We start from the raw sequence: 26109 nt of genomic DNA, 5'->3' as shown, positions 1-26109 counted from the left end.
ATATGCTTATAGACAAAGTACTTGTTGTTATAAATAACAATACTTTCCTGTAAGCGTAGGTGACTTGATTGTGTACAAAATTAAAACAAGCTATCAACGAGGTTGCCTTAAAAATATATAATTCTAAAGCCTTATATGAAACTATGCCCGAAACGTTTGTTTACATTCAAGTGCTTAAGCCTCATTACTTGAAAAATCACTCGAAATCATTGAACGGACGTGAGAAGGTTTTGCTTGATCACTTGGTTTGATTACTCGATTGAGTTCTTTCCTTATGTCGTGAGTTTTCCAATGTTTCTCTTTTTCGTGTAAGGATGTGACGCTGAATCGCTGATATACCTGGAGTGGTCCTGGCTGGTCTCTCGACTGAACGAGGTCACCTTTGAGAGTAATAAAGGAAAGGATTTCGTTTCGCTATAGGTGTCGCGCTAATTTTGCAAAATTCAAATCGTAACAGGTTTGAAATCGCACACAAATGACTTCAAATGCTGTGAAAAGTTTACACCAGCTTATTCACAAGCTGTTACCGAATTGAACGGCTATTTTATTGCGACAGCGAAGTGACCCATTTTACGACACCACCAGTATATCAACGTCCAAGGCCTGTTTTGAAGAAACACTGTAGTCTGTTCGTAATGGTGCATGGGAATAATGGTAAAGGTTGTCAGAGGTTATAAATACCGAATTAGAATCTGTCACGAAAATTAAAAAAAGCACTGCACTGGGACCGAAATGGTTATTTACAACCGCAAATAAAAACATACATTAGCGATACGACTATCCAATTAAAGAACGCAGCGTGTAGTCGACGCAAACTTTGTATTTGTTACAGCCGTCATGATGCCAGTTGCGTTTGATCCACAAGTATGCTGTGAACTAATTTGGAATTACCACAGAAAATCAGAAAACGCAATATAGCGGAAAACTCTTTGAGAAAGGAAAAAGTAAAGTGTTTGAAAGCTTTCTGCTCGTCATAAACCGTAGGCCACCAGTTTCAAAGCATAAACGTATTGAGCGCTATATAGCATTTATTATAATTAATATATCTTCTCTTTAAAAAAAGCTTTATATGGAAATTTCTACCATGTTGTGAAGAGCACATGACTGCAGAGTGTATAATTTCCAACTAACTCAAGCTAGGTTTGAAGTGTTCTAGAATCTTGTTTACTTTTTATGGCCATGAGGCTGAAATTTCTAGTCGCGAAACTAGCAATTAACTCGACTCGTCAAACGCAATTAAAAGATATTGGTTTTTCCAAAATCTGCTGAGCTCTTCAGTACCAGGCAACCGTTTGCTGCATGCTATACTTATTTTGGCTTATGAAGACACACACAAAATTCCACAAGAAAACATCCGCGAACCATCCTTAATGAGCGTATTAGTATATCCGCGAAAATCTCCCGATAAAAACAGTCGAATTTTGCTGACCAATGTCAACGCCTGTAAACTATAAATTCCTGAAATACTTGCAATACTTACAAAAAACGGAATTCCTTTCATGTAGGGTAACGTTTCAGTCGTGATCCATAACAACAACAAAGATGGCACGATTGTTAGTGATGTGTGTAATGTCAGTTAATCAAGTGAAACTAAGACGAACAAAACAAACTTACGTTGGACTTCCAATTAAGGCAGTATTTTAATTAAATTATATTCGGTTTTACTTTTTAGCACTTTTTGTAGCTGTATGTTTGAATTGGTGATGAATACCACCAGTCTCGAATCTGTTACTAGTAACTAGTCGTTTAACATATTGAAACAATTTGCTGTATGTAAAGGGTTTAAGCTGAATTACATTGACATATACTCATATAGGTTCAGCATTATCCTATTTAACGGTTGCGTGCCCAGTTTTTAAACTTATAATCTCCGAATTAGCTACTTGTAAGCTATAATGAAACAGTAGGCCATCTGCTTGCTCAAATACGTTGCATTGACCAAAACAGGCACGCTTATTAGCGTAAAAGCCGCAGTGGGACACTCCAGTCTCGACGCCACGGTTTAATAATGGCCACTTTGCGAATGTATCAACACTTACATGCACAGTGCACACACAAGGCAGTTAAGCTGAAAATGCCAGCACGCCTAGGAAGGAATCTTCAAGATAACCTCTACCAATTCCAATTCTCTTACTATTTGCGTCTTCCGTGCATCGTTGATTGTCTTGTTTCTTCACCCGTTCACGCTATAAAGCGTTAAAAGTTAATCCGACTTACTGACAACGCCATTTCCGTTGCGTTCTAGTTGGGGTCCAGTGAGAAGCATAGGCTACCACGCCCTATTTTGTCCATGTTTGTTTTGTTAAAGCTTGATTAAACTGGATTTTTGACTGAGATTAGGCTTAGAATTAGTCGTTCTTGTTTAACCAACGCTTGTTCCGGGAAACACACTACAAAAATCAGTTATTTTTACCGCAATAACCTGCTCCGTTGGGCAAGCGTAAACCGCCTTATTGTACTCCACACAATACTGCATGACACGCACAAGCTATAGCAATGGCGATTTGAGCTTTGCGTGTTTTTTGTAAACATCTGCAAGTGACAGACCGGAATTTTTCGATCAACGTCTTAATCGCAATTCCATAGATTGTAAAGATTTAGCCCAGAAATATATCGCTTAATCTAGCACGATGGTGAGGGTTACGATTTTGCATACCAGCCGTTCCTTCCACTTGTTGCACATTTAAAAGAAACTGCAAGCTTCTAACTTTAAAACACCTTCAAGTCATAACATAATAATCGCCTGGGTGGTCGCGCTAAAGCGTCGAAGATTATATTTGGTATGGTTCCACGAGTGGGTTCCATCGCGTTTACATGTTGAAATTATAACGGTCGCTCTTCTATCAATTTTTATAAGGAGCACGACAGTATTATCTTTTGTAGTTGACGTTTAAATGAACCATTTCCATTCACCCACTTCCGTGCTATATCTATTGAACAATGTTTGAGTGTTGTAGGCGAGTATCATGTTGATGTTTATTTACATTCATAAGGTTATGCCAATAGTTGCTGCAGTGGGAAGATACGACAAATGTGAATAAATGTTATGCAAAAGCCTAGCTCTAGAGCCTAGCTACGTGTTACGAAGCGTGGCAAAATGTAATCCTGAATTAAAATACTCCATAAAGAGTCCTTGAACGCGGGGCAGCCGTTAAGATCAATATTTATACTGATAAAAGTCTATTTGGTTCTATAGATTAAGTCCTTCATTTTTCTCCTGGTAAAAGGCTTACCAAGGTTAGGTCGACAAAGTACCTGTAACACGTCCAGCCAACAAAAAACAGCAAACACAGTCATATTCGTACAGCTAAGCACATATAGATAAGATTATCACGTTACCCTTTCCGAGTCGAAAGACAAACGTCACGCTCATTGTAGGTGCAGTTTTTTTGTGGCTGAGGCCCTTTGTCAACCTTGGGTGCGCCCGCCTGCCAAAGGACTTATTTATAACTCTGGGTCAATGTTAGCTTACCGAAGCCGCCCGTAAGTCCCAAACTAGTACCTACACGGGGGGTCATTTAAATTCATTCAAGCAAAAATCGGAAGAAGATTTGCTTAAGCCCTTGCTGTATTAAACTCGGGAGGCGTTATTGTAAGTTTGAACTTTCCATTTTCACCACTTTTTCTGTTATAGCCTGTAAGCGGTGGTGAAATTTTATTGAGCAAACAAAAAACAGCCACATAAATTTATTGTGAAAATTTTCATGTTTTGGCGGTTAGGTAATGCCCAATTACCGACAAGACCTCCTCGATGCTTATTTCAGCAATGTGTGGTTTGAATGTGGCAGTTTTTAAAGCGACCATCCAAACCCTTAATCCAAGTGAAATTAAATGAACTGTTCTACTGAAAACATTTTGCCGCCCAGTGTGGAAAACTATTAATCTAATCCTACAATTGAGATGAAATTTTCATGAGGTTTCATTTCAAGTCCCAGCCATTTCGCCCCGATTATCTTACACGAATGTGACGTGGCCCCGTCTTTGCAAACGCATTACTTCGGTGGATAGAGATGTGTGCAGTTTACGTTACTGACTTTCGATTATAAACTTGTTACTTGTTCATTGCTTGTGACTGGCATTAGTGACGTGTGGGGTCGTAGGTCAAGCCGCTTTTGTTTGCTTTTCAAATGACACGCGTCATCACATGACGCTCACGAATCATCAAGGCGGTATTCTTTTACAGATCATTCCTGGCACCCAATAACAAGTTAAAACCATGCAAAAAACCGGTTGCAGTTGCGCTGCTGTTAACCGTCAAATATCTCAGTTGAAGTTAGGTATTATTTGTAGGCTTGGTGGTTCCTTTACCTTGATCAGACGAAAGCTCCCATCTTCTTTAATTGGACTCCCAGGCTAAAATGTTGATGTTTCGGAATCCTGAAACCAAGCCTCCGGTCTGCTCTGTCCCCTTTTTTTGGTGATTCAGAAACACTTGAATATGATGAAAGTTAGAAGGTATGCTTAGAATCATTCTTGCCTGCATCACATCACCCATTGGCCCACCAGCTGACAAGTTTAATAGATTTAGAGTCTCCCAGTCTTCTACTGCGATAAGGGGCGTCGATAGCAACGGCCAACAAAGTAAATGGTTTTGCATTATCTTGACTTTGCGGTTGGTATGTCAAGTTTTGATTGAAAATCTGTATTTGTTGATTTTCAAGTATAGTTAACTGCTCATTTTGCCTTGTCATTGGACTGATTTAGCATAGACTATATAACCAAATCATAAAGTCGACTAAACGGTATTTTCACATAATAGTTATATGGCTTATAATCTTCCTCTGAATTCCAGATCGGGCATCGCCACCGCTTCTGTTAAAACTTAGACACGTATCACACTTATTAATTACACATGTTTTTATTTCATTGTAATGATGAAACTCGAGGTGCTGCATAAATTAGTGCTTTGAAGTCCAATGATTTTCTTTCGTGAACCCATGGTTTAGTGTTACTTGTATTTAGAGCTTGAAAGTTAATCAGGATATACATTGTGTCCATTAAAGCCTACCACTATTCCATAGCGCAGCACAGACACACAGGCGTCCTTGTTCAGCGATAGGCTATACTTATCGTATCGTTTTAATCGCTTATTGAAAAGATGTTGTCCATAAGCAAGACAGCGAGACGTCCAGATCCCGCATTTTCATCGCCATCTTGACATTTTATGCCGTTCATCACACGCTTTCCGACGCCGACCGTTTGTGGTTTGACAAGAAACTGTTATACGAAGTTAATAGCAGTTACTTGCTGCTGTGTTATGTAAACTCACGCAGCGCAGCCACAGTTTATGAATTCGTCGGTTAGCCAACACAACTTCGCCTTTATCTTAAGCCGAAAACAGGAAAAATCTTCCCCGAAGTTCGAAAACGTAAACTTTTGAAAACATACGCGAGATTTTTCCGAGCACTCTCATTAATTAAACGACGGAGATTATAAAGATTGCGCAGTCGAGCAATTAGCCGGATGTCGCACTCGAAAACAGTGCGCCCTGTTCAAGGATACAGGCACCTGGATGCTCCGTGCTTTTTGCTGTTATGGGATATCAAAAACCAATTAGGTTCAGCTTGCAATGGTTGTGGAGAAATAGGTTCTTATACATGGTCGACCTTTGTTTAAACGACTGAATCGGTGGAGTTGGCCGTGTTTTGTTGTGGTCAATCGTTTAAGCTTCGTCAAACCTTGCAGTTGCCACCTGCAAAACGCCTTTCAAAGCTTATGTTAATCCGTTTATAATACACATCATACGAATAGCTAATTTTTATAAGTGAATCTACCTAATCCTCTTAATTAATTAGTTTGTTTAAGAAATCGGCAGCAGTATACTCAACAAACTATTAACGATCGTCATTTGTATTCACGTGATATAATCACTTTCTCCTGATGGCCGTTCTAGTAAATTCTTTGGTTAACGTTCTCACATGCGTCGATATACTGCGGATTTGTTATCGTGTATATCTATTTCAAACATAGATTGTAACACGTATATAGTCCTCACGTTTATTTAAATTGACTATATGAATCGATGAGAAAGCAATTGGCCCTATAGCATCGAGTTCTCGAATACGAATTCGAAATAAACTAATTAAAAAATTTCAAGTTTTAAGTAACTTCGAATCTGATGAGCTTTATCGATTAGAATTCATTCTCAGTATTGGTTTTTTTAATGTAATATTAGTTTTTCGACTTATCCAATTAACTTTGTCATTGGCAAGGCTTATGGTGCTGCACAGAGCAACTTTTGAAACCTTAATAAAGCACGCGTCAATCAGTTACATATGTTTTTATTCTCCAGGTTTCGCAGCGGGACTGGTCCAGGCTACATAGAAGCAGCAATAAACGACAAACTAGATATCATTTGTCCGAGAAGTGGAAAAGGCGACGGGGAGAAGCTCTTCTACTTCAAGCTCTTCCTGGTCAGTGAAGACAACTTCCGGAACTGCAACACGACTGGAGGAAGGCGCCTCATAACTTGCGACCGTCCGGACGCCGAGAAGAAGTATACATTTTACTTCCAGGAAATTTCACCATCACCGTGGGGCCTGGAGTTTGATCCGAATAAATCCTACTACATTATATGTAAGTAGATGTTTCCTGCTTTTTACTAGAGGAGCGATCATAAAAATTACCCGTTTGTGTGAAAGCATTTCAAGCCCCCCTTTGAACCCCTACCCGTTTCAAAAGAGTAATTTGGGTTTAACAAGCGCCACCCATACTTTGCAAAGCCTGAGGGAGAAATTCTCCGAATTGTCTGTTATAAATCGATAAGAGTATATTGCGTGCGAGATAACCACAATGCGATTTATAAACGCGGCATTCGTGGTAATTAGAGTATAAGTGCGCATCGATCTGTTAACTTATGAACTAACCAGTGGCTGCGCATTTCCAAAGATGGTAATTAACAACCATTAACATTTGCCTGTATTTAGTCATTTGGACTTAGCCTATTGTGCACGCCTATGTTGTTATGACCGTTATGAAATAAAACGAAATTTAATATTCGTGTTCCATATGATGTTTGTCGTTCTTGCTACATTTTTTACGTACCTCCACCTATGATGAACTGTAGGCACCCGTGACCAAACTCCTTGCATTTGGATAAACTAAACTAAGCTCGCTGCCTTCAATTACATCACCAACGTCCCGTTGGTCGTTGACAACGTCGTAATTTGTGAGCTAATGCGATTTAGTTCCTAGGCGGGCTCAGTTCAAACATTGCACGTTTAAAGTCCCGAATCCTTGAAAGTTAATTTGCAAGTATTTGTATACTTAATGTAAGTTCATAAAATCACGTCATTGGTCGTCAGTCACCCGAGACGTTTTTAAATTTTCAACTCAACCGCGAGGGGCAACTTCGGATTGACTCAGATACTTTGAAGCCCGACTGCTTGAAGTGGTTGCCCTTTTAGGAAATTGTTGCTTTAAAACTTTTTTCCTAAAGTTTAAAACTTGAATCTCACAATATTTTAACTGTTAAGGTGTATGCTACCTTTCCATCTGGAAACAAAGTAAAACAAATGTTCGTCAGGAGCGCATTTTCCATCATTCTGCCCATTGTGCAATGAAAAACACCAGCTAATTTTGTATACAAATTGGCATTGTATATACTGCTATGAATAATTGAAAATGTAATAAGCTCAGAAGGGATTTAGTCGGGAAGGTCCATTCCAAAAATTCTTCTGCCCTTCGCTTGCGCATAAGATGGTTTCAAAATGTCTAGATTCCATAGAATGTTTAGCGTCTGTACTCCAAGACAGCGCACCTGGTACCCTAACAGGGAACAATCAAACTTGGTGCTGCACTTGAGTTAGCTGTTTTCTAGAAACTTACTTCTCGTGAGCAGCATTTATACTGCATTCCGTTGTTAACTCGGGTTTTCTTTTTTATCACTTACTCTACCAGCCTTTGTTGGTTTTTTTGTTGTTTTAGTAAGCTTAGGTCGAAGTACGGGTCGGTGGCCGTCTGCGTGGCCTCTCGATACGGGTCTTAGTCGTTATTATTAAGACCGGGCAATCGAACCGTGCAATCAGCATTAAATGTACTTCTTGTTTGCTTTGCTCGGACCTTTATCGTGATACTATTTCCTCTCTGGTTAGTTACGTCTCGATTTTTTGCGTCGAATTATCTTCAGTAATTGTGTAATGTTGCTATTCTTAACGTTGGAAGCAACATTCCCTTCAACCGACGCCTTCAGGACGTTGTTGAGCGACCGACTCGAAAAAACTTTAAAGGTTAAAAAAGGCATTGCTTCGATAACTTCCTTGTTGTTTGGTGAAAAACAGGTATTTTAATGTTATATCCATGTCAAAAATTAAATATTTTGCGCCGAGCACCTACAGTTGGTGTTTTGTATTGCACCTTTGATTTGGGATTGAGTACATGTAAAATGTCGAATGAAATCATCACGCTGAATATGATGAGTTTTTGGCAAAATATTGGAGTATTGACATTCGCAAAAGTGGTGATACGCTTCTATGTAGATTGTAGAACATACGCGTACAAAAGCTACCGAGGAATAACAGTACCAAAACGTTCATTTTCAACACACGTCACAACGCTTTGGAGCAATTTGTTGTTGCTGTGGTGTGTGTCACTCAATCCCTTTTGCGCGTTGAGCATTTTTTAACAGCGAAATGAACTTCACTTGTAAAGTTTGTGGCTTCCTGCGCATATCAGGTTATTTTGAAAATTTTTTCGAAGTGCACAATATGGGTCTAGTGTGACTCATCACTAAAACTTGAGCAAACGAACCGTAACATATGTAAAGGTTTAAACACTGATGCCATGTGCGTATGCTACAAAGCTTTTTGATGGCGTTAATGGTTTCATAAAGCTCCGTTTAATGTCGATGGATTACAAGGACTTCAGCAGATTCATTACCCAGATGTTTCACTAAGTTTTATAACTGTTTGTAAAAACCGTGCACTTCTATTAATAATTCTTAAAATGTCTACTTTATGGCCGGTATCAGCGATAAAAACGATTCTAAATTTGTTAGTTGTTTAACACGGTTTCATGGCTTGGTATTTCACGTACAAACGAACTAGTTTTTCAGTTTGTAAAGCTTTCATAATTTGATTGACAGTCCCAGTGGAATGACAAAAGTATTGATTACGTAATAGGTGAGATGTATGTCCTTGCTATACCATACAATTAACCAAAAGCATATACCAGTTACAGGAATATGTTAGAATCGTTATTTAGCAGTTTTGAATATACTCAAACTCTTAAACATCAACCTGTTTTAAAAGTTGCCTTAGTACAACGTGTTACGCAATAAGGCACCCTCGTATGCTTATTTCTTATTAACATTCAACTGCTAATTTTGAAAATATTCGCCACAACTATATGCCAGGGAATTCATAAAAGAAATAGATGAAGCTTTGTAGTATCAGCGCCAAGGACATTAGCTGCGGTATACATAATTACCCCGACTGAAATTTTCTAACCAAAAGAATGCTTTTATAGCTTTCCGTTTTTTATTTAGTTTCTTTATTTTCTGCACAATTACGTCCATGCTTTTCTTCTTACCTGGGTCGCGAGCCCAAAATTAGGGGCCTCAATAAGCGTTGCTTTCAAATTATGTTTGGCTTAGCTTTTACGAGCCAAAATTCCAGATAACGTAATCTTCACCTGACTTAACTTAACCTCGCGTAGTCAGCAGCCAAGAACATTTTCAACCTTGATGCTATATTCGTCATCATTAGAGATTGTTTTATTGAAAGATATGTAAAAGTTATTGGGTGTTATCGTGAAAGCTGAATGCTATATTATGCAAATAGTTGATGCGATACTTTTTGATAAAACTCGATTGAAAACTTCTTTCAGCTTTAAGTTCGGAGTAATCGCAAAGTTAAACGTGATAAGAAGTATGAGATGCATTCCTGCAAACCACTGCATTATATGTTTAATCGAAGTGGTATAAATCTAATTCGGTTTTTTGAAATATTCCAAACGTTCTATCGAACTTGGAAAAGGAGTTATTTTTGATAACGCGCCCTCTTTGCAGGAAAGAATCAAGTTCTTCGTTTTTTTGTCAGTCTGAGTCGCTAAGATTCGGGTTCTAAGCGAGAAAGGAAACCCGTTAAACGTGAGCCACCTTTTTAACGTCTGTGTTGGTATAGCGGGATGCCTGTGTGTTTTTACGGAGACATAATATGCCCCCTTTTATGCATTGAGGACTTTTAAAGTTCAAACCTTCCTTGTAAGTTGAGGAGCCCCAGCTCTTCGCTTGGGGTACAGAACCAGCGATGCGAGACGCATTTTTACCAGTGCTACTCGCATGACTCACAACCGTGCCATTAATTTTTGGAAAATTGTCCGCCCTCGTAAGTGTACAACCACGAAACATGTTTGTTTAAATGTATGATTCCGGAATTGTGCTCGGACGATCCGATAAACGCCATATTAATGCTTAAAGTCGCTTAATTCGCGGCCAGGAGACTTAACTTCTTGTTGTCACATCAGTGGATAATCTTGTGAGTCAATATTTGTTTGTTTTAGTTATTAACTTTCCGCCTCTTCTCATAAACTGTAGAAAGTGCACATTGTTGCTGTTGTTTGGACAAATCTCCTCAATAGGAACCGTTGCTCACACTCGGACGTTATTTTTGGGTTAAATTTGTGCGATTTATTCTGATTGGAAATATTCACGCAGGTGTATACCTGCACGAACAACAAGTCGGCGTTGTACATTTCACAGCTAGTGACTCACGCCCATTCGTGGTGTATAGCTTACTGTTTAAGCATAAGCGAAACGCGGAATCCCTGTTTTGAGTTCTATCAGTGGCCAATCACCGCGTCTCAATCACATCTTAGCATCGCACCAAACACCTGCTTCGAGTTCAAGAACTACTGGCTAGTTTGGCCCGAGTTCAATGCTAAACCAACAACGGGATAAACTGGCAATAGGTGTTGAAACTTTGTGTTCGCTTTCCTTCGCAGTTGAGAGTTATGAATGCGCTCTTAAGCCTATTATACCCGGGTAATTGACAGCCTCGTTTTTATTTTGAATGATTGACAAGCGTACGATCATCTGCGCTGTGTGTGCCATCTATTATTCGTTTACAACAACTGTTGAGATGCTGTCTAAACTCTCTGCTCGTCATTTAACAAGGTTTTATTCGTTTACGACGTAGGTGTCAACGCCTGAAAGTTGTCAATCTCGTTGGTTGTGCTGCCAAAGGCCAGTTATACGGAAACTGTCTATCTGTCATAAACCAACGCTCCTGCTGGACAGCATTGTAAAATGTTTGGTTTTGACTTTATTACAAACATGACTTTTTGCGACACTTACCGACGTGAATTCGTTGGTTACAACATTCTCCATGGTCCCAAGTTTTCAAACAAGGCACAGCAGTTTACCTCACTGCCTTAGCATTAATGGACATTGGACTCTCTGATTTTACAGTAACGAAAATACCAGTCAGGTCTGTTTAAATGGCCAAATAAGGAAAGTACATGACCGTGCAATCCGACTGATTAAGTTTCTTTTCGGATTAGAGACGCCTAGTTATATTGTTATACTGCATGATAAGCATACTTTGATATTTAATAACAAAGTAGTAGATACATTTTATTAGCCACATTTCAACAAAACCATATACTTGTTATGTTGTTTACTTCATATGTTGTGCACTTCATAAAAATCATCATCCTATCTGCGTCACAAACGACTACATCAGGCTACAAATCGAACAGTTGGAAATGTTAATCAGCTTAAAACTTTTTCGTAGTGATAAAGTAACAACAGCTATTAGTTCGTTTTAAAATCTCGACAGCTGTGATAAACACTACGTCATACGTCCCACGCAATAAACTTGACATTATAAAACTGGCGATGTAGTCGATCCTGACAGGTAGGATCTTCATGACGAGACAGGTTAGTTCTTATCGTCGGTATACACGTTGGTTTTCTGTGACACGATTTCGCCATTACGTGGCACTTGTCATTGCAAGCGTCTAAGCAAACCTGCCACTTGTCGCCTTGCCGTAAACACTTTTACCTACACCAGTGTTCTAACCGCCCGCTAGTAGGAGATAATGTTAGCAAACACGATGATTTTCGTTGATGTTTGTCTGCCGTCTGTACATCAGGTGGATCGACGTCAAGACGATTACAATGGTTCTCAAACGATAGATGTCAATGCGAAAATAATGAGTGTTTTAAAATTACGCCTGCTGATAGCCGTTTGTTCTGATGATGTCAAAATCTACAAAAAGTCTAAAACATTATTACGTTGTAGGGAATATGAAAGGCTAAACTAAGTAACATGCTTTCAAAGTGACGCACCCAACATGAGACTACACAGTCCGCAAAGTGTTCTATTAAGCTTTTTTATTTTTCTTTGTGTAGATATTTTGCAAGGCTGAAACTTAGATTACAAATAGCAATAGTAAAAGATGTGACAGAGGCATTATACGCAACGGTTTCGATTTAAAAATGCTGTCAAAAGTCCGCCAAAGCGAAAACGCTTGCTCACAAAAGAAAAAAAATTTCTCTTCGGGGTAGATTTTAATCTGTCAACACCGTACATTTCTTTTGGCGCTACCCATGTTTTGATTTTACACATAATATTTGGTTTGCTTAATGTTACTCCAACCCTTTGTTTGTTGGGGACTTAGCAAGGTCGTCTCTTTTTATAGTTATATCTCTGTACCATCTATTGAACCGGTTTTTGGCGATTTTTTTTGTTGAAACTGTTGCCATGTTTTCCTGCGTAGACGCGCTTTTAACATAACGGTGCGGAAACTTTTAACTGGTTGCCGACTGGTTTCTGGGATTTAATCGTATTTTATGGAGTCGTTTTTTTGTAATCTTCGTTTCTTATGTTGGTGCGATGGACTGCCATTCAAAAGAGTTAAATATGGTAGTTTTTTGAATCTCTTTCTGAGAGCCGAGTCGTGTAAATACGTCTTTATCTTGTCATCCTTCTTGAAAAATGTTTTAGCAAAAAAGCTTGGTGCGATTCGATCAACTTTTACAGTGTTGACTTGATCTCGCATCTCGTGTATGTACGAGCGAATGATTGTGGCTTGCAGTCTTGTCATACAACGCTATATATTTCGCTATATATACTTGTAAAGCATCAATTTACAACTGTAAGATACATTAAATTGGGTAGAGTTAAAAGCTTTCGATAGTTGAAAGAAAGAGTTTTTCTTCGCTTCAATTGCGACATTATCATCATAATTCACATTACACGTGTGGTCCGGCTGCGGCGGTTTGAAATTGGCAAGAACGGCGGCATTTTATTTGGACATGAAGCGTAGTTTTCAACTGGGCCTTATGCAAACAATATTTTGTCTGCTACTAGGCCATAGCCTAAGAACAAAATCCTCTTAAAAAGCTCATTTTACTCGACTTGTTGCATTTCGACTTTACTTTTACGGCGCGTTTTTTAATTCGTGCACAACGGCGACTCGCGGAATGTCCGACTTGCTGTTTACTGTCTTCTAATGACACTTACCCTAAAACAACAGAAGATCGGTGCAAAACTCACAATAGCGCATTAAACTGAGCAACATTATGTCGCTGACGAAAACCGCTTTTCAGTTTGTGGTTACAACTGAGAACATTCGAGGGGAAGAAAAAGCAAACCACCAACTTCCTCCAACGTCAGGCAGCGAGTATTTTTCGCTTTGCGGTTTTACACCATTTGATGCAAAGTTATTTCTTTTGATCTCGACCTTAGCATCCAGCGGCCTTTGCTCCCTTGGACGAGACCAGACAGACGCTCTATCAACACGAATTCAAGCGACCATGCAACATGCGTGGTATTAAAAAAAAACAAAATGTGGAAAAAACAACTGACACTGCCCATATGAGATCATTTTTACCCGATCCGTATACTTGCATCTCAGGATCTGTTAATTTCCCCTTGCCTAGAAATACGCGAAAGACGGTTGGCTTATTCGCTATTCACAGTGAATAGACGAGTTTACTGCAAGTATTAGGAGTTGGGTTGACGTTATTCTGGATGCTTCGGGTTGCGTGTTCTAATCTTTGTTTTCATTAAAACGAAGACATTGTATACAAGTGTGTACTTTGTAACGAAGGATTGCTTTTTTGCATACGTTCTTCTCATATAAGCCACATAAGTATCTTTTTAAATGTATACAAAAATCAGGAAAGTAAATTTGCTGATTGTAACAGATCGATCGATTCACGTTGGAGTAAGTTTTTCTTAGAGCCTTGAAGTGCCGTTTCCTTTATTTTAAAACAAGCTTTCGAAACGCTTGGCTTGGCCGCCGTCTCCAGCGACGCTCTTTGTGACGCCATTGAAAGAAACTATGACATCATACGCCATACGGGATAGGGCCAGGCTGTGATCTCAGCAAAAAACTTCCAATGTTTTAAAACTGGAAGATTGTGACGTATACGTATTAAAGCAACACGGGTTAGGGTTCAAACCCATAAAGATCGTAACTCATAAAAGCTCCAATTGAAACGGTGGCCTTTCAAACTTGGGCTTGAGTCACGGAAATCGAGCTGAGATATACGAGCGGACGAGAAGGCAATTCCCACAAGAAACGAACCGTATCGTAGCCACAGTCCGTGTTTTTCTGTGCTGGCTCCCATTGTTTAATTAAAAAAGGCTCTCCACTCAGTTTACGCCACCAGCCCACGCTTATAACAACAAATTCTTATGTTTCCCGCCTGAGTTCAATGATGCTTTTTATCAGATGGCACTTCTTACGTCTTGCCTTGTTTAGCCAATCCCTTATTAGTGTCTTAATTGGATTTTTCTTCTCTTTTTTGCAGCGACGTCAAATGGTAGAAATGACGGCATGGACGGCAGGAAAGGAGGAGTCTGCACCAGATTCAACATGAGGATCGGAATGAGGATACACAAGGCGGTGGACGAGGACGACGGTACGTACATCATCGGCGAATAATTGACTTAGCTGCCTTATCTGATAGTCTTCGTTAAAATAGGTTCACGGTAACCTTGCGACGTAGTTTGTTTAAAACTCTTCAGGTTGAGTGTTTGCTAATAAGACGAGCCAGTGCCAGGTGCAAGATTGCATTTTTTCGCGAAAAGTTTTGATAAGGCCCTCACTCTCCCATATAGTGGAGAAACAAAATACGAACGCCCGCACGTCTCTCCTCTTATGCATTTACAAACAAAAAACTTTTGAAGGGTTGACTAACGCAATATACTATTTCGTCGTAAAGACATAGTTATCAATAGCCCCTGAATTCAAAGACCAGTCGTGTCATCATACGGTAATGTTTGGCGATGGTCTGTTTCGTCGCTGGCTTCAATACAATTGGGTGTATTTTTACACCAAATCTAATTTAAAACTGAGGTATTTTAATTGTGTTTAAACGCTTGTAAGTCCGACGTTGGACTTGTTGTCGTCTGTCTCCTCAGTCTTTGGTGATGTTGTGAATCATAATATTGAAGCTATTTTTATCGAATGCTCTCTACCCTACTCCCATTTCTGTTCACTGCCTTATTCAAATACGACTGCATTGTAGCATTGTTTTCACACTTCTAAAATTTTGATAGATAAGCCGCCAAATACAACAGCGTTTGAGCACCCACGCTTATTCTTTTATTGTAATCTTGGTGTTTGTCTAAAAATTTAAAGACGTTATTTGAATGGCCGGCACGCCACCCAGTAGTACGGAAAACCCTTACGTGCATAATTGGCGAAAATTAGACACCGAAGACGTTTTTGAACGTGAGAACTCACTGTGTGGGGCTGGAAAACAGCTATAACTCACTGCATTTCGACTGAAAGATTCCGTCCACAAACATAAGTTTTTTCAAAATGACTGGAAATTTGCAGACGTATAGAAAGCCACCAACATGTCAAGACTACATTTTGTTTAAACGACTTAACACATACACAGCTTTTGTGTTATGCTGACTCACAAGTCTCGTGGTGATGTTAGAAACCTGAAAAGTGTGCTGGCATGCGCACAGGGCATGTGGGTTAAGACGCGGATTTTCTTGACTGTAAATCTCATTAAACACAAACTCTAAATTTACCTTCATCTAACCTTCATCTAACGTTGTTGTTTCTATGATATTTTAATCTAAACTGTAAACTAAGTCTTCTTAAATGTATCACGTGCTCGATCAACATAAAAATAGCCTTGAAGTTTACATCAATTGGTCGTCGCCGTGCAATTATCATCTCGTATAGACTTCGATATAGGAGTCACGCTACTGCAATTTTCAACTTGTAATGCCTTGTTTTATTGGTTTATTTAACGTTTATCTACAAGCTCAAGGTAGGCGGGACATATTTACAAGCAAGGTATTGTCTTTACTAAACAGTGCGTATAGTCGCCTCCGGAGTCCATCATAACAAGCCTGGATGGGTCTAGGATCATCAGAGTATTTATTTTAATGCCCCCGAACGTGGAGTTATGTTGGCCGCTGAATGACAGGCGTCTACATTAACTGTTGTGATGACATAAGCGGATGGGTAGCTCCTGGCCCGGTGTTGATTTTGCTCGATTCGCAACCCTGTTTGGGTCAGTCCATTTCAAAGTTTTTAAATCTAACCCCATGTGGGCCGACTATTTCCCGTTTTTGTTACACATGAACGCTGCATAATGAACTAACAGTGCTTGTTAAATTTGTGTTCCTTTCAAAGCGCTTCTTAAAGATGTCACTTTGTCGTCGCCTCCTGATTGACAGTGCTATACCTAATTGCACAACCGGCATACCGTTTACCCACCCATGCAAGCATACCCAATCGGCCTGTTCTAACTAGCTATCTTAATTAGATCTTGTAGGATTCCGTCTAAGCGCGGTTGGCCCGAACCATGTTATAGCAACCTTGTATAACCGACAGTCATCCATCAACTTCAAAAATCATCTTTGATTTGGCCCATTTACACATTTTGGTTAAGCCGGGTTTGTACTCTGGGCGTCTTGCTTTTCTCCATTTTTTTCACACCGCCACTTTGCCATGCTCACCCTTGTATTTACCGAACGTTGTGATTTTCGACTTGCATACCTCCGATTAAATTACCATATCCTGTTTGAACTCAATTTTTTTATCTATACTACACTTAAACCAATACCAAATCACAGCAGGTGATTCGCACTGTAATAATCGTAATAGTGCCGAAATACGCGCTGTCTAACAGCTGAGCATAAATTGGTCATAATCCCGCAGGGTTACAAATTGCACCCGTTAGTACCCAATCAGATTTGATTTCACCGACCGGATAAATTCATCGAAATTACCTTGTCAAAACCACGTGTTAATAATGACGCATACATTATAAGATAATCGGTATTATCAAGCGAATCGGATCGTATTTACCTAAGAGTGACCTTAGGTTATGGAGCTAAATAGCGGAAACCCTGTGAAGTGAAGATAATCAAACAAGGGGTATAAATTTTCAAGGTGGTTTATATGCTTTGGGTTCAAGGTCAGGCTTCGATAAACAAGAAACGGTAATCGTACGTCACCAAGTAATCCTGAAAACCGTTCATGCGAATAGTGACGCGAGACATATACGCCTTGTATGGACAAACAGGGTTTCTTTGTATCCCTTCGTATGTCATTGGGTATAAGTTGAGTTTACGGTTTGGATTTTCGCGTGTCAACCAACGATGTTAGCTCTGAAATAGTACTAGGAGCCTTGAAAAATCTCGTATCTTCCAAACCCGCTTCATTAAATACTTGCTACTACTCGGTCGGGACTGAAACGAACAATCGATGATCCGTTCAGATTCCGCCAAACTACGATGGTTACTACGTTGAAGTTGGGCTTGTTCTACCGTTTTGTGATACTCTGCACCTGGCGGCTTACGCATTTAAGCTCTCGTATTGCGCTACTGTACAATAGTACCCGCGTATCATAAGACCGCGCTCGGTTTGGTGTCTACGTATAAGGGAAGGGTACCGTGGGGGTGTCAGGTAATCATATAACCGACTTGACTGAAAAATATCTGCCTTTTGTTGTGATAGAAGTTGCTATATTCCCGGCTGCTAGTTTGGAATTTTTTAATCTCGGACGGATTTTCTTTTGGAATTTTTTAATCTCACTGTCAACCAAAAAATTAACCAGCCGCGCCTGATCCAAGTTGCTGGAGATTGGGCACGTTTTTGAGTTTTCCTTTTCTTTCGCTTTAAGTTCCTGTTGCAATTCCCTTAGTCAGTACAATGTGGATCGCGTTTCACGGCTGCGGACCATTTTGTTGTGTCTATTTTGCTTCTTGTTAAGCTCTTGCTGTGGGACCATGGTCCATTGCACTACATAACGCAAAGAAGCTGTGCAAATAAATAAGACCCCGCTGGGTCTCGGGACAAAATTTCCCCTTCTTCCATGAATCCCCTTGTTTAGGGTTGGATAAAGTAATTTCTTTTCACACTGTTACTTCGTTTACGTCATACTACGTCATTGGTTTTCCGGATCAGTTCAGTTATCAGTTATCGAATTAAGCCTTAATATTATCGGATTATCACGTTGGCATGCGCGCTTGTTTCGTTGGAGAAACACTGTACGGTTCCACAACACTTGTCCTCTGGCGCATGTTTATGATTCCTTAGTTCACTTCTCATGCAATGTAACCGTGATGTTTTTCCTATGAATTTCTGATTCTGCGGGAAAGGTAAAATAAGGAAAACTGTTCAAAATTCTGAATTCGTTTACAAAACGTCACAGATCTTATGTAATGTGCCTCCAAAATTGGCACATTTTAAATTTTAACCCGCTAGTTAGGAGACGATTAAGGTTGTAATTTCCTTGACAAAAAAGATTTTTGACATAGTTTTCCTTGTATTGACTTGGCTTATGTTTTTGATAATGTAATAACATATATCGCCGGGTTTTCATGGCCACAAAGACGCCATCCATGTTGTAATCCTTTTGACTTGAGCGGTACGTCACAATGCGTTGATAACACGTTTTCGATAACTTCCAGTGGCAAAACTGTATAATTCGTATAAAGACGTTGTAATTGTGGTCATTCAAGCGGCAACGATAAGCCGTTCAACTGGTAACTTGTAGACAACTTCGTGAACAAACTTGGTCAACGCGCACTTGGTGTATGCTCTATATTAAGATTAAGATTGCTTATTCCTGTTGTAACGCAAGCTGCAGGTGCTTTATCGCTGGCTTAAAGATTATATTTCGCTATAGGTATATCATAGACGAAAGTATACTCAAGTTATCATACAAATACCAGGAATAAATATTCGCGTCAATGCGAAATAACTGTCGCAGGGAAACGCTTTATTCTTGCAGTTGTGGCGTAAACTTGCCCGCTCTATTTTTTTTTGTATTTACTTACATTTTCGCAGGATAAACTGCCACTGTTTGTTTAATCTTGAGGGGCCACTACCGGTTTGTGACTTATCATACCAAGGTATGGTCCCTGAGATTGGTATCCATCGTAGGTCAGTTTAGAATTGCGTTTGAGAGTTCAAAATTGGCTTTTCTAAATCGATTTCACGCTTTGTGAGGGCAGATCATGACAGGTTGATATTAATGGCGCCCCGTAACTTGTAAACTTCAATATAAAGGATTGTTTTTGTGCATCATTTTAACGTAATTCGTACCGGTGAGTGTATGCGTGGATCAGTTTTATTTCAAGGAAGGTGAAAATGAATGCGATTGAAAATTGAACTTTTATCTAGTTATGTCAAAACGTGCAGCCAACACGCAGTCATCGTTTGATCTTCGAAGTGTTGCAATAGTTTCTGTTCCCACAAACGGATCACAAAGATTTAACGATGCGCCAGTTGATGTGTACATATCATATTACAGGCGGCAACTTACACGGAAATAGCAGAGTTTTATACATGTCTTGTAAAAAGAACGCGCAAACATGCATGCTTCGTTCGCTCGGAGATCGAAAACATGTTTTTAACCCCATAGTCACTTTACCACAATCTAACAGAATGATATCACCTCTGCTGGAAGCTCTTGTCGCTATCTGACATGTAGGTGTACACACGTTGACAGACACACAGTAAACTTGACGTATTATGCGTGTCTAAACCCCGAAAAACATTTCATTTCTTCCCAGAAATGATTAAATCACGCAAAATCTACGTCATTAGAATTTTTCACAACATTAATCTCTGACCCTTTTTGTGTTATCGCCCCAACATTGCTATTGCTTATGGAGTGATGCGGTTTCTGCAGCTGTGAAAATTTTAGCAAAACCGTCATAAAAAATCTGCTTGAATCGGGTTTTCTTGATTGTCCATCAATACAATTTTGGCAAACATAGCTTCAAAGTGAGTGGAGTGATGATTTCACACAACTTTTGTCACGTATAGTAAAAACACCAAAATTCGGATCTAGTCATTTAAAAAAAAACATTGATTATGGTTTTGCGAGGTAAACTCTTTTCAATGAACAATTGTCCCTTCTTTACTTTTAGCATAATTACAAGAGTTTTTGAGTAAACTTTCAGGGTTCAGTTCGTCAAATAAACTGTCAACATTAACCAACCCAGCCAGGTGAAAATTGAAAATATTAAGCTGACTAACAACACCTTTTACATCGCGCCTTGAAACTAATCGTGTTAAAACGTTTCAAATTAGCTTCTGCGTGACATCAATCTGAATTTGTCAAGGTATGCGTTTGGCCTAAAACGGTATTGTATAAACACCCGGGGTATATTGATCATAGTAAAAGACGGCGTCTTTATCGAAATCGTTTATGGTGTGTACCACGAATTCCGTTCACATTTGCCCGTAACTATCTTTCTATTTTTGCGCCTCTTCTACTTGTGATGAATTTCAAGTTGCATAACTTTAACTCCGCAAGACGTCTTTCTTTCTAATACGTCACGGTCACGTAATCCGAGCGGGAGTTCGAAAAACTTTGTTTATACTTTTTCTACATTACTGCTCACCCGGCACGCATGCAATATCTTTTTGTGCACTGTTCAGTTCTTTGCGCAACTCGGTTTTACAAAGATTGACCTTTTGTTATTGTGAGCGATGAGAATTTTGATGCTGTGGTAAAACCTATTAACGTAAAAAAGCACACCATAAATGTAGCAGTTCCTCTCCCCCGCTTTGTAGTTAGGCGAACATACCACGTTTCATCTTTTGCATCCATAGCTTCTGTTTCAAGTGTGTTTGTTAAGCTGGCGGAAGGTTAATAGTTTCCACCGCTAGAAGCGGCTCAATTTTCAATGCCAGTCTTTCTTTGTTTGACTTGCAAGCACTTAAGTATGTCGAAACATTGGGTTACAAAATGCGCTTGTGCAGTAATGCGTTTTTAAGAGGTGTCACCAGTTTAGTTATTCTAATCTAGTAAACCTACATTGGCAAATTGGTTGACCCTTCCGTAGTTAAAATTGGACAAAAATATCAAGTCAGACAAAGCTAAAGCTCAAAATCCATATTTTTAATACCTCGACCCCTAGTGTAGGGGCAATTACCCGCTGACGTGTGGCCACTAAAGCGTATGGGTCATCTGTGGTCATTGACTCAAAGCCCAGTCACTGTTCTGGAATCGCAATATGTTTCGGCTCATTAGTAGCAGTGTCAAAATACTTTTCTTTTCCGCGGACCAACGTCACACCTTAGAACAGATACTAGCTACGTTGTATTCATTTTAGTATTCTCGACTAACGAGTCGTAACCAAAGTACGCATACGATGATTCAAGTCTGCTTTTTAACTAAATGTGGAAAATCAGTTACGACAAATTAAACTGGTCACATTTGAATGAGATTGTTGGTTTAGTTGCTGATGACTCTTTGTAATCAGTCCATGCTTGATATACTGGGGTATCACACACGGTCTTAGAACCCAGATTTTACATAGTGTAAGCTATCCAGCTTTCTAACTAATGAAACGTCGGCCATCAAAACCCGCACGTCGGTGTATTTCGACACCTAAACGTTATAGTAAACGTTTTTTAAAGCCTGCATTGATAAACGTTCTTGTTGTTCCAGAAGACAGTAGTTGGCTTAACGACGATATATCATGACTTAATGCGTCATTTGTTAGTTCAGCAAACGGATAATCACTTGCGCCAGTTTATATTTTCGTCGATTACGCCAGGCTTTGCCAACAGTAATCAACAGACTTTGCTTTGAAAACTCCTCAACCTTAGACGGATGACTACGTCAGTATAGTGACGTAACTGAAATCGTCAGCATTTTACGGATCGATGGCCACAAACTGATGCACCTTGCGGAAATTAATGGTGATGTTGATATCAATTGGCTCAGGTTTTGTCAGAAGGGGGTATGCGGCCAAGCTTGTAAAGTTGGGTGGTTTTGTCACATTTTAACCCCTGGGTCATTTGACACTTGTTGTTTTAATGGGATAGTTAGTCATTTGTGTGCGTCTGCTGCTAATCCAAACTGACCGGTTGTGTTTAGATACGGCGGCCAAGCTTGTATTTATGTGTGACATGTTGAAAGCGTGGTTTTGTTGAGCGCGTGGTTGCAAGGTGTCGTAATAAATAAGCGTTTTCACAGCTTGTTATCCTGCTTAGAATTTCCATTAACGGAAACCAAACGGTTTATTTCGCTTAGCCTCCTCTTCTTCTATGAGAGAATGTATAAAAACGCCGCCTTTTGCAATTAATTTTATCATTTATCATAATTAACTTTCAAGGAAGCTTTCAGCCTTTCCTTTAACACGGCACGTTTTGGATAAACACACCGGTCTTAATCTCAGGAACAGCTGTAAAACTTTTGTTGCTGTTGTGATCCAAGCTCCAGTATTATTGAACGCTTCAGGTGTTATATAGAAATATTCTTCATGCGTTAATGCTGAAAGGCCAAAAATTATTTTTCCTCCTGTGGACTTTGGTCTTTTTACTTTCCGGAAAAGTCCGAGCAAATCGTCTCTTATGCTGTTTATTTCCTTTAAGTCAGACGTGTGGTGCGATAATTCCATTGCTACGTTTATATCTTGTATAAGAATTATGAAAGAGTCTTTTTTAGTGTATGAAATACTGTACTTGCAAAACTAACGTCTACAGATTAGGCGTGACCTCGAAGAACTTGCGCGACGATATTTTAATCTTATATGTAAGTATTCCGAGTTATATAATGTCACACAAGCACCAAATTTATTTCCATTATAAATACTTGCAAAACTAACAATGTCAGATTAGGCACGATCATGAACTTTTTCCACTTAGCGCCATGGACTTTGAGCTTCTTAAAAATATACTTTGATATATGCTGGAAGAATTGCCCGATTTGTTCTTTCTTCTGAAGCGTTTTACCATCACTTTTCATAGTAATCGCCGTTCAAATGTAACAAAATCGGCAAAGTGTGGATTAAATCGCATGCAGGCTTTTGACTTTTTTGTGTTTCCAAAAACACAACTTAACGGCCAGAGTTGTCTGCGGCTTATGCAGGTGTTAAATAATTAGGGTGCGGTTGTGATATACCACTGAGTTTCTAAATTTGGAAATACATGGGACGTGTTGCGAGCATTACATTTAGACATTGACCTGATGCAGGCAAAAAATGATCGATGTATTTGTGGGCGAGAACACATCAATTTAACTTGATATTTCACGCCTATGAGAAAGGATCTAGAATAACAATTAACACTACAGGTCTTCTTGTATAATTACACTTACTCGTCGTGTGCAGAAAACAAGTCACTTACACATTAACAGGTGTTTACTATTTAATGTATGTATAAATTTGTACCTACAATGTGTTTACTCTTCATTTGTAGACACGAACGTCATGGTACCCCCGGTGATAAAGCAAGTAAAACCAACACCCAGCGTAGTTGTCCCTGTCGAAAACAAGCCAGAGAAACCCCAGGCTGATCCTCCAGTATATAACTCTCCTCCCAAACAACCGGATGCCAGCGTTAGCAACAGCAACCAGGGTAAGTTATTTTTCATGTCACGTATTTACTTACAAGTCTGAGACCTCCTCAACGTATGTGTTGGCGGTAGAAGCTTACAATAATCTCTGTAACCTCCGTGTAAGATTGGTTTTGCTTCGATGTCATTACGAGTTAGAAAGTATTAAACGTAAACGGAATTAATTACTGTTTTGATGCTAATCCGTGTTTTTCATTTTAACGTCGCCATATAGTCGAGTACCTTGGTCAGCTCTAGACGCAATTCTTGACATTGGGCAGTTAAACTTATGTGTTAGGTTGTATTTGTCACTTTATACACAACGTTTACTATGGTGCTTCAAACTATGATGCGGTATTCTATGCGCGGTTAACTATCTCATTGTTTTACGAAATCTTTTGAGAAGTAGATATTGTTATAAACTCCAGTAAACTTTAACGGTGAATCCGGTTAATTATGCTGCCCCCTCATTACCCCGAAAATCCTTAACCTTATGTAAACACAAATGTCTCAGATAAGCTTGCCTGAAGATACCTAGTTACTTCTGAACCTTTTGTGTGTATCTGCATAATATATTAGAAGACTTTAACCAGGTTGATTCAACAAACGTGAACAGTTTTTAAAAATTTGTTTTTGTTTTCCATTAGGTAACACTGTGATGATCGTGGATAACCCTCCTGATAACAGCGAACCCGAAGATCAAGTCAGTGGGAACGGGCTAGTCATTGGTATCGCACTCGGCGCATGCGCAGTCCTCTTCATCGTCCTGCTGAGTTTTTTGGGCTACAAAATGTACAGGCGGCGTCGGCACAACAAGAAGTATCAGTCGCCCCCGATAACCCCAACCAGAGGCTCAACTCCCCTCCAGCAAGTGACCCTCCTCCCCATCGCCCCTCACACCCACCACAGTCACAGCCACCACGGGCGCCTCAACTCCGATCACGAGCGACACCGGACTGCCACCCTCTCGTCCCACTCCGATATGCGACCACCACCCTCGTATAACGAGTCCTTCCTGGACAATGGCGGTCCGGTAGTCGCTGTCTGAAGACGCTCAAGTATGATACATTACCTTGGTTAGCATTAACGTGGCACGGCCATCTGGTTCTGGTCCAGGCTGGCGAGGTGTCACCAGATTGCTGGCGTGTGGCGCCCAAGATCACGAAGCAATCAGCGCTGTCGTAATTTACCTTTCGAGGACTCTTGCTGCTGCTTAACGCTCCGCTTACATACAATGCACTTCCACTTCCACTGTCGTCAGTACGAAGAAATAACGTCAGCATTGGCGATTTCAGTTGCGAATGACATTATAGTGACGTAAGTCATCCGCTATTGTTCGCTGTCTACCAATTCTTGTTGTATATGATTTCATTATAAGTACTTTGATTAAAGTGAAGATTATAGTTCTACATATGGCTTATTTTGAACCCACTTTTCACTAGGCTTATAAGAAGTACCATGGTACGATAAGAAGTGTGTTTTTCTTAAAAGTGTTGTTCTTGCTTTTTCGTTTTTTCGTAAACAATCGTAATTTCTAAATCGCTTCTACTGAATTTAACACTTTATGCAGTAGAATTTAATTTCGCTTTTATTTTTAATTCTCTTAATTTTTCTGTTCACTATTATAGTGAACAAATTAGATTTACATACTAGCAAGGTAGTTTGGACTATTTCAAGACAACTGCATTCCACATGAAGCCAATATTTAAACAAACTTCTGTTTAAACATTTACGTGGTGTGCTTGTGTGATAAAAGCTCAACCAGTAGCAGTTTTGCTAAATAGTAAAATGTAGTCTTTCGTTTATCAAACGAATTAGCCGCGCCTAAACTGTAGGATGCATGCCTGCGCCAACCAATTATATAGATGAAGTTTAACTTAATGATGAGAATTAAACAAAACTGTTGTACTTCTTTGTGTTCTTTTTCTTGTTTTTCTTTTGTTCTTTTTCGCTTCATTCGGCCACGAATAATTTCTATTTCGTTTGAATAAATTTAACATCAGAAAACTGGAAAAGTGTGAAGTTGAAGTTGCGTTGGTTAAACAACAATATAAGCTAGTGCAGTCGGCAGATAGGACACAACTATTCAGGTATCTTCAACAAGTATTACGATACCTAATGGGTGCACAAAACCGTCTAGACAGCATAAATTTAATTATCAACGCTTTGGCAATGGGACCACCACGTTGATTTATCGATGGCAAGTCAATTTCTACGCAACACCAGCCATTACCTTGACATTATTTGCTTTTGTGGCCCTGGGCAGCTGTCCAGAAGCGGTCAATGCGTTTAGACGGTTTTGCTTACATGTTCTTACTGTGTCGTTG

The 26109-nt window shown here is 39.6% G+C and overlaps 1 protein-coding gene across 1 annotated transcript in view; it reads left to right on the top strand.

Annotated features, from left to right (window-relative positions):
- The window catches only part of LOC143464776 (ephrin-B1-like), a 28482-nt gene extending 2693 nt beyond the window's left edge, over window positions 1-25789 (top strand). Inside the window, exons 2-5 of the mRNA XM_076962759.1 lie at window positions 6293-6576; window positions 14762-14872; window positions 23647-23805; window positions 24430-25789. Coding sequence (XP_076818874.1) covers window positions 6293-6576; window positions 14762-14872; window positions 23647-23805; window positions 24430-24830 — 955 coding nt within the window. The 3' untranslated portion in view covers window positions 24831-25789. The remainder of the gene's footprint in view (window positions 1-6292; window positions 6577-14761; window positions 14873-23646; window positions 23806-24429) is intronic.
- The last annotated feature ends 320 nt before the right edge of the window (window positions 25790-26109 follow it).

This window comes from Clavelina lepadiformis, chromosome 7, assembly GCF_947623445.1.
Source record: "Clavelina lepadiformis chromosome 7, kaClaLepa1.1, whole genome shotgun sequence".
In the NCBI taxonomy this organism is placed as follows: Eukaryota; Metazoa; Chordata; class Ascidiacea; order Aplousobranchia; family Clavelinidae; genus Clavelina; species Clavelina lepadiformis.
This window is presented reverse-complemented; position numbering and strand designations above follow the sequence as displayed.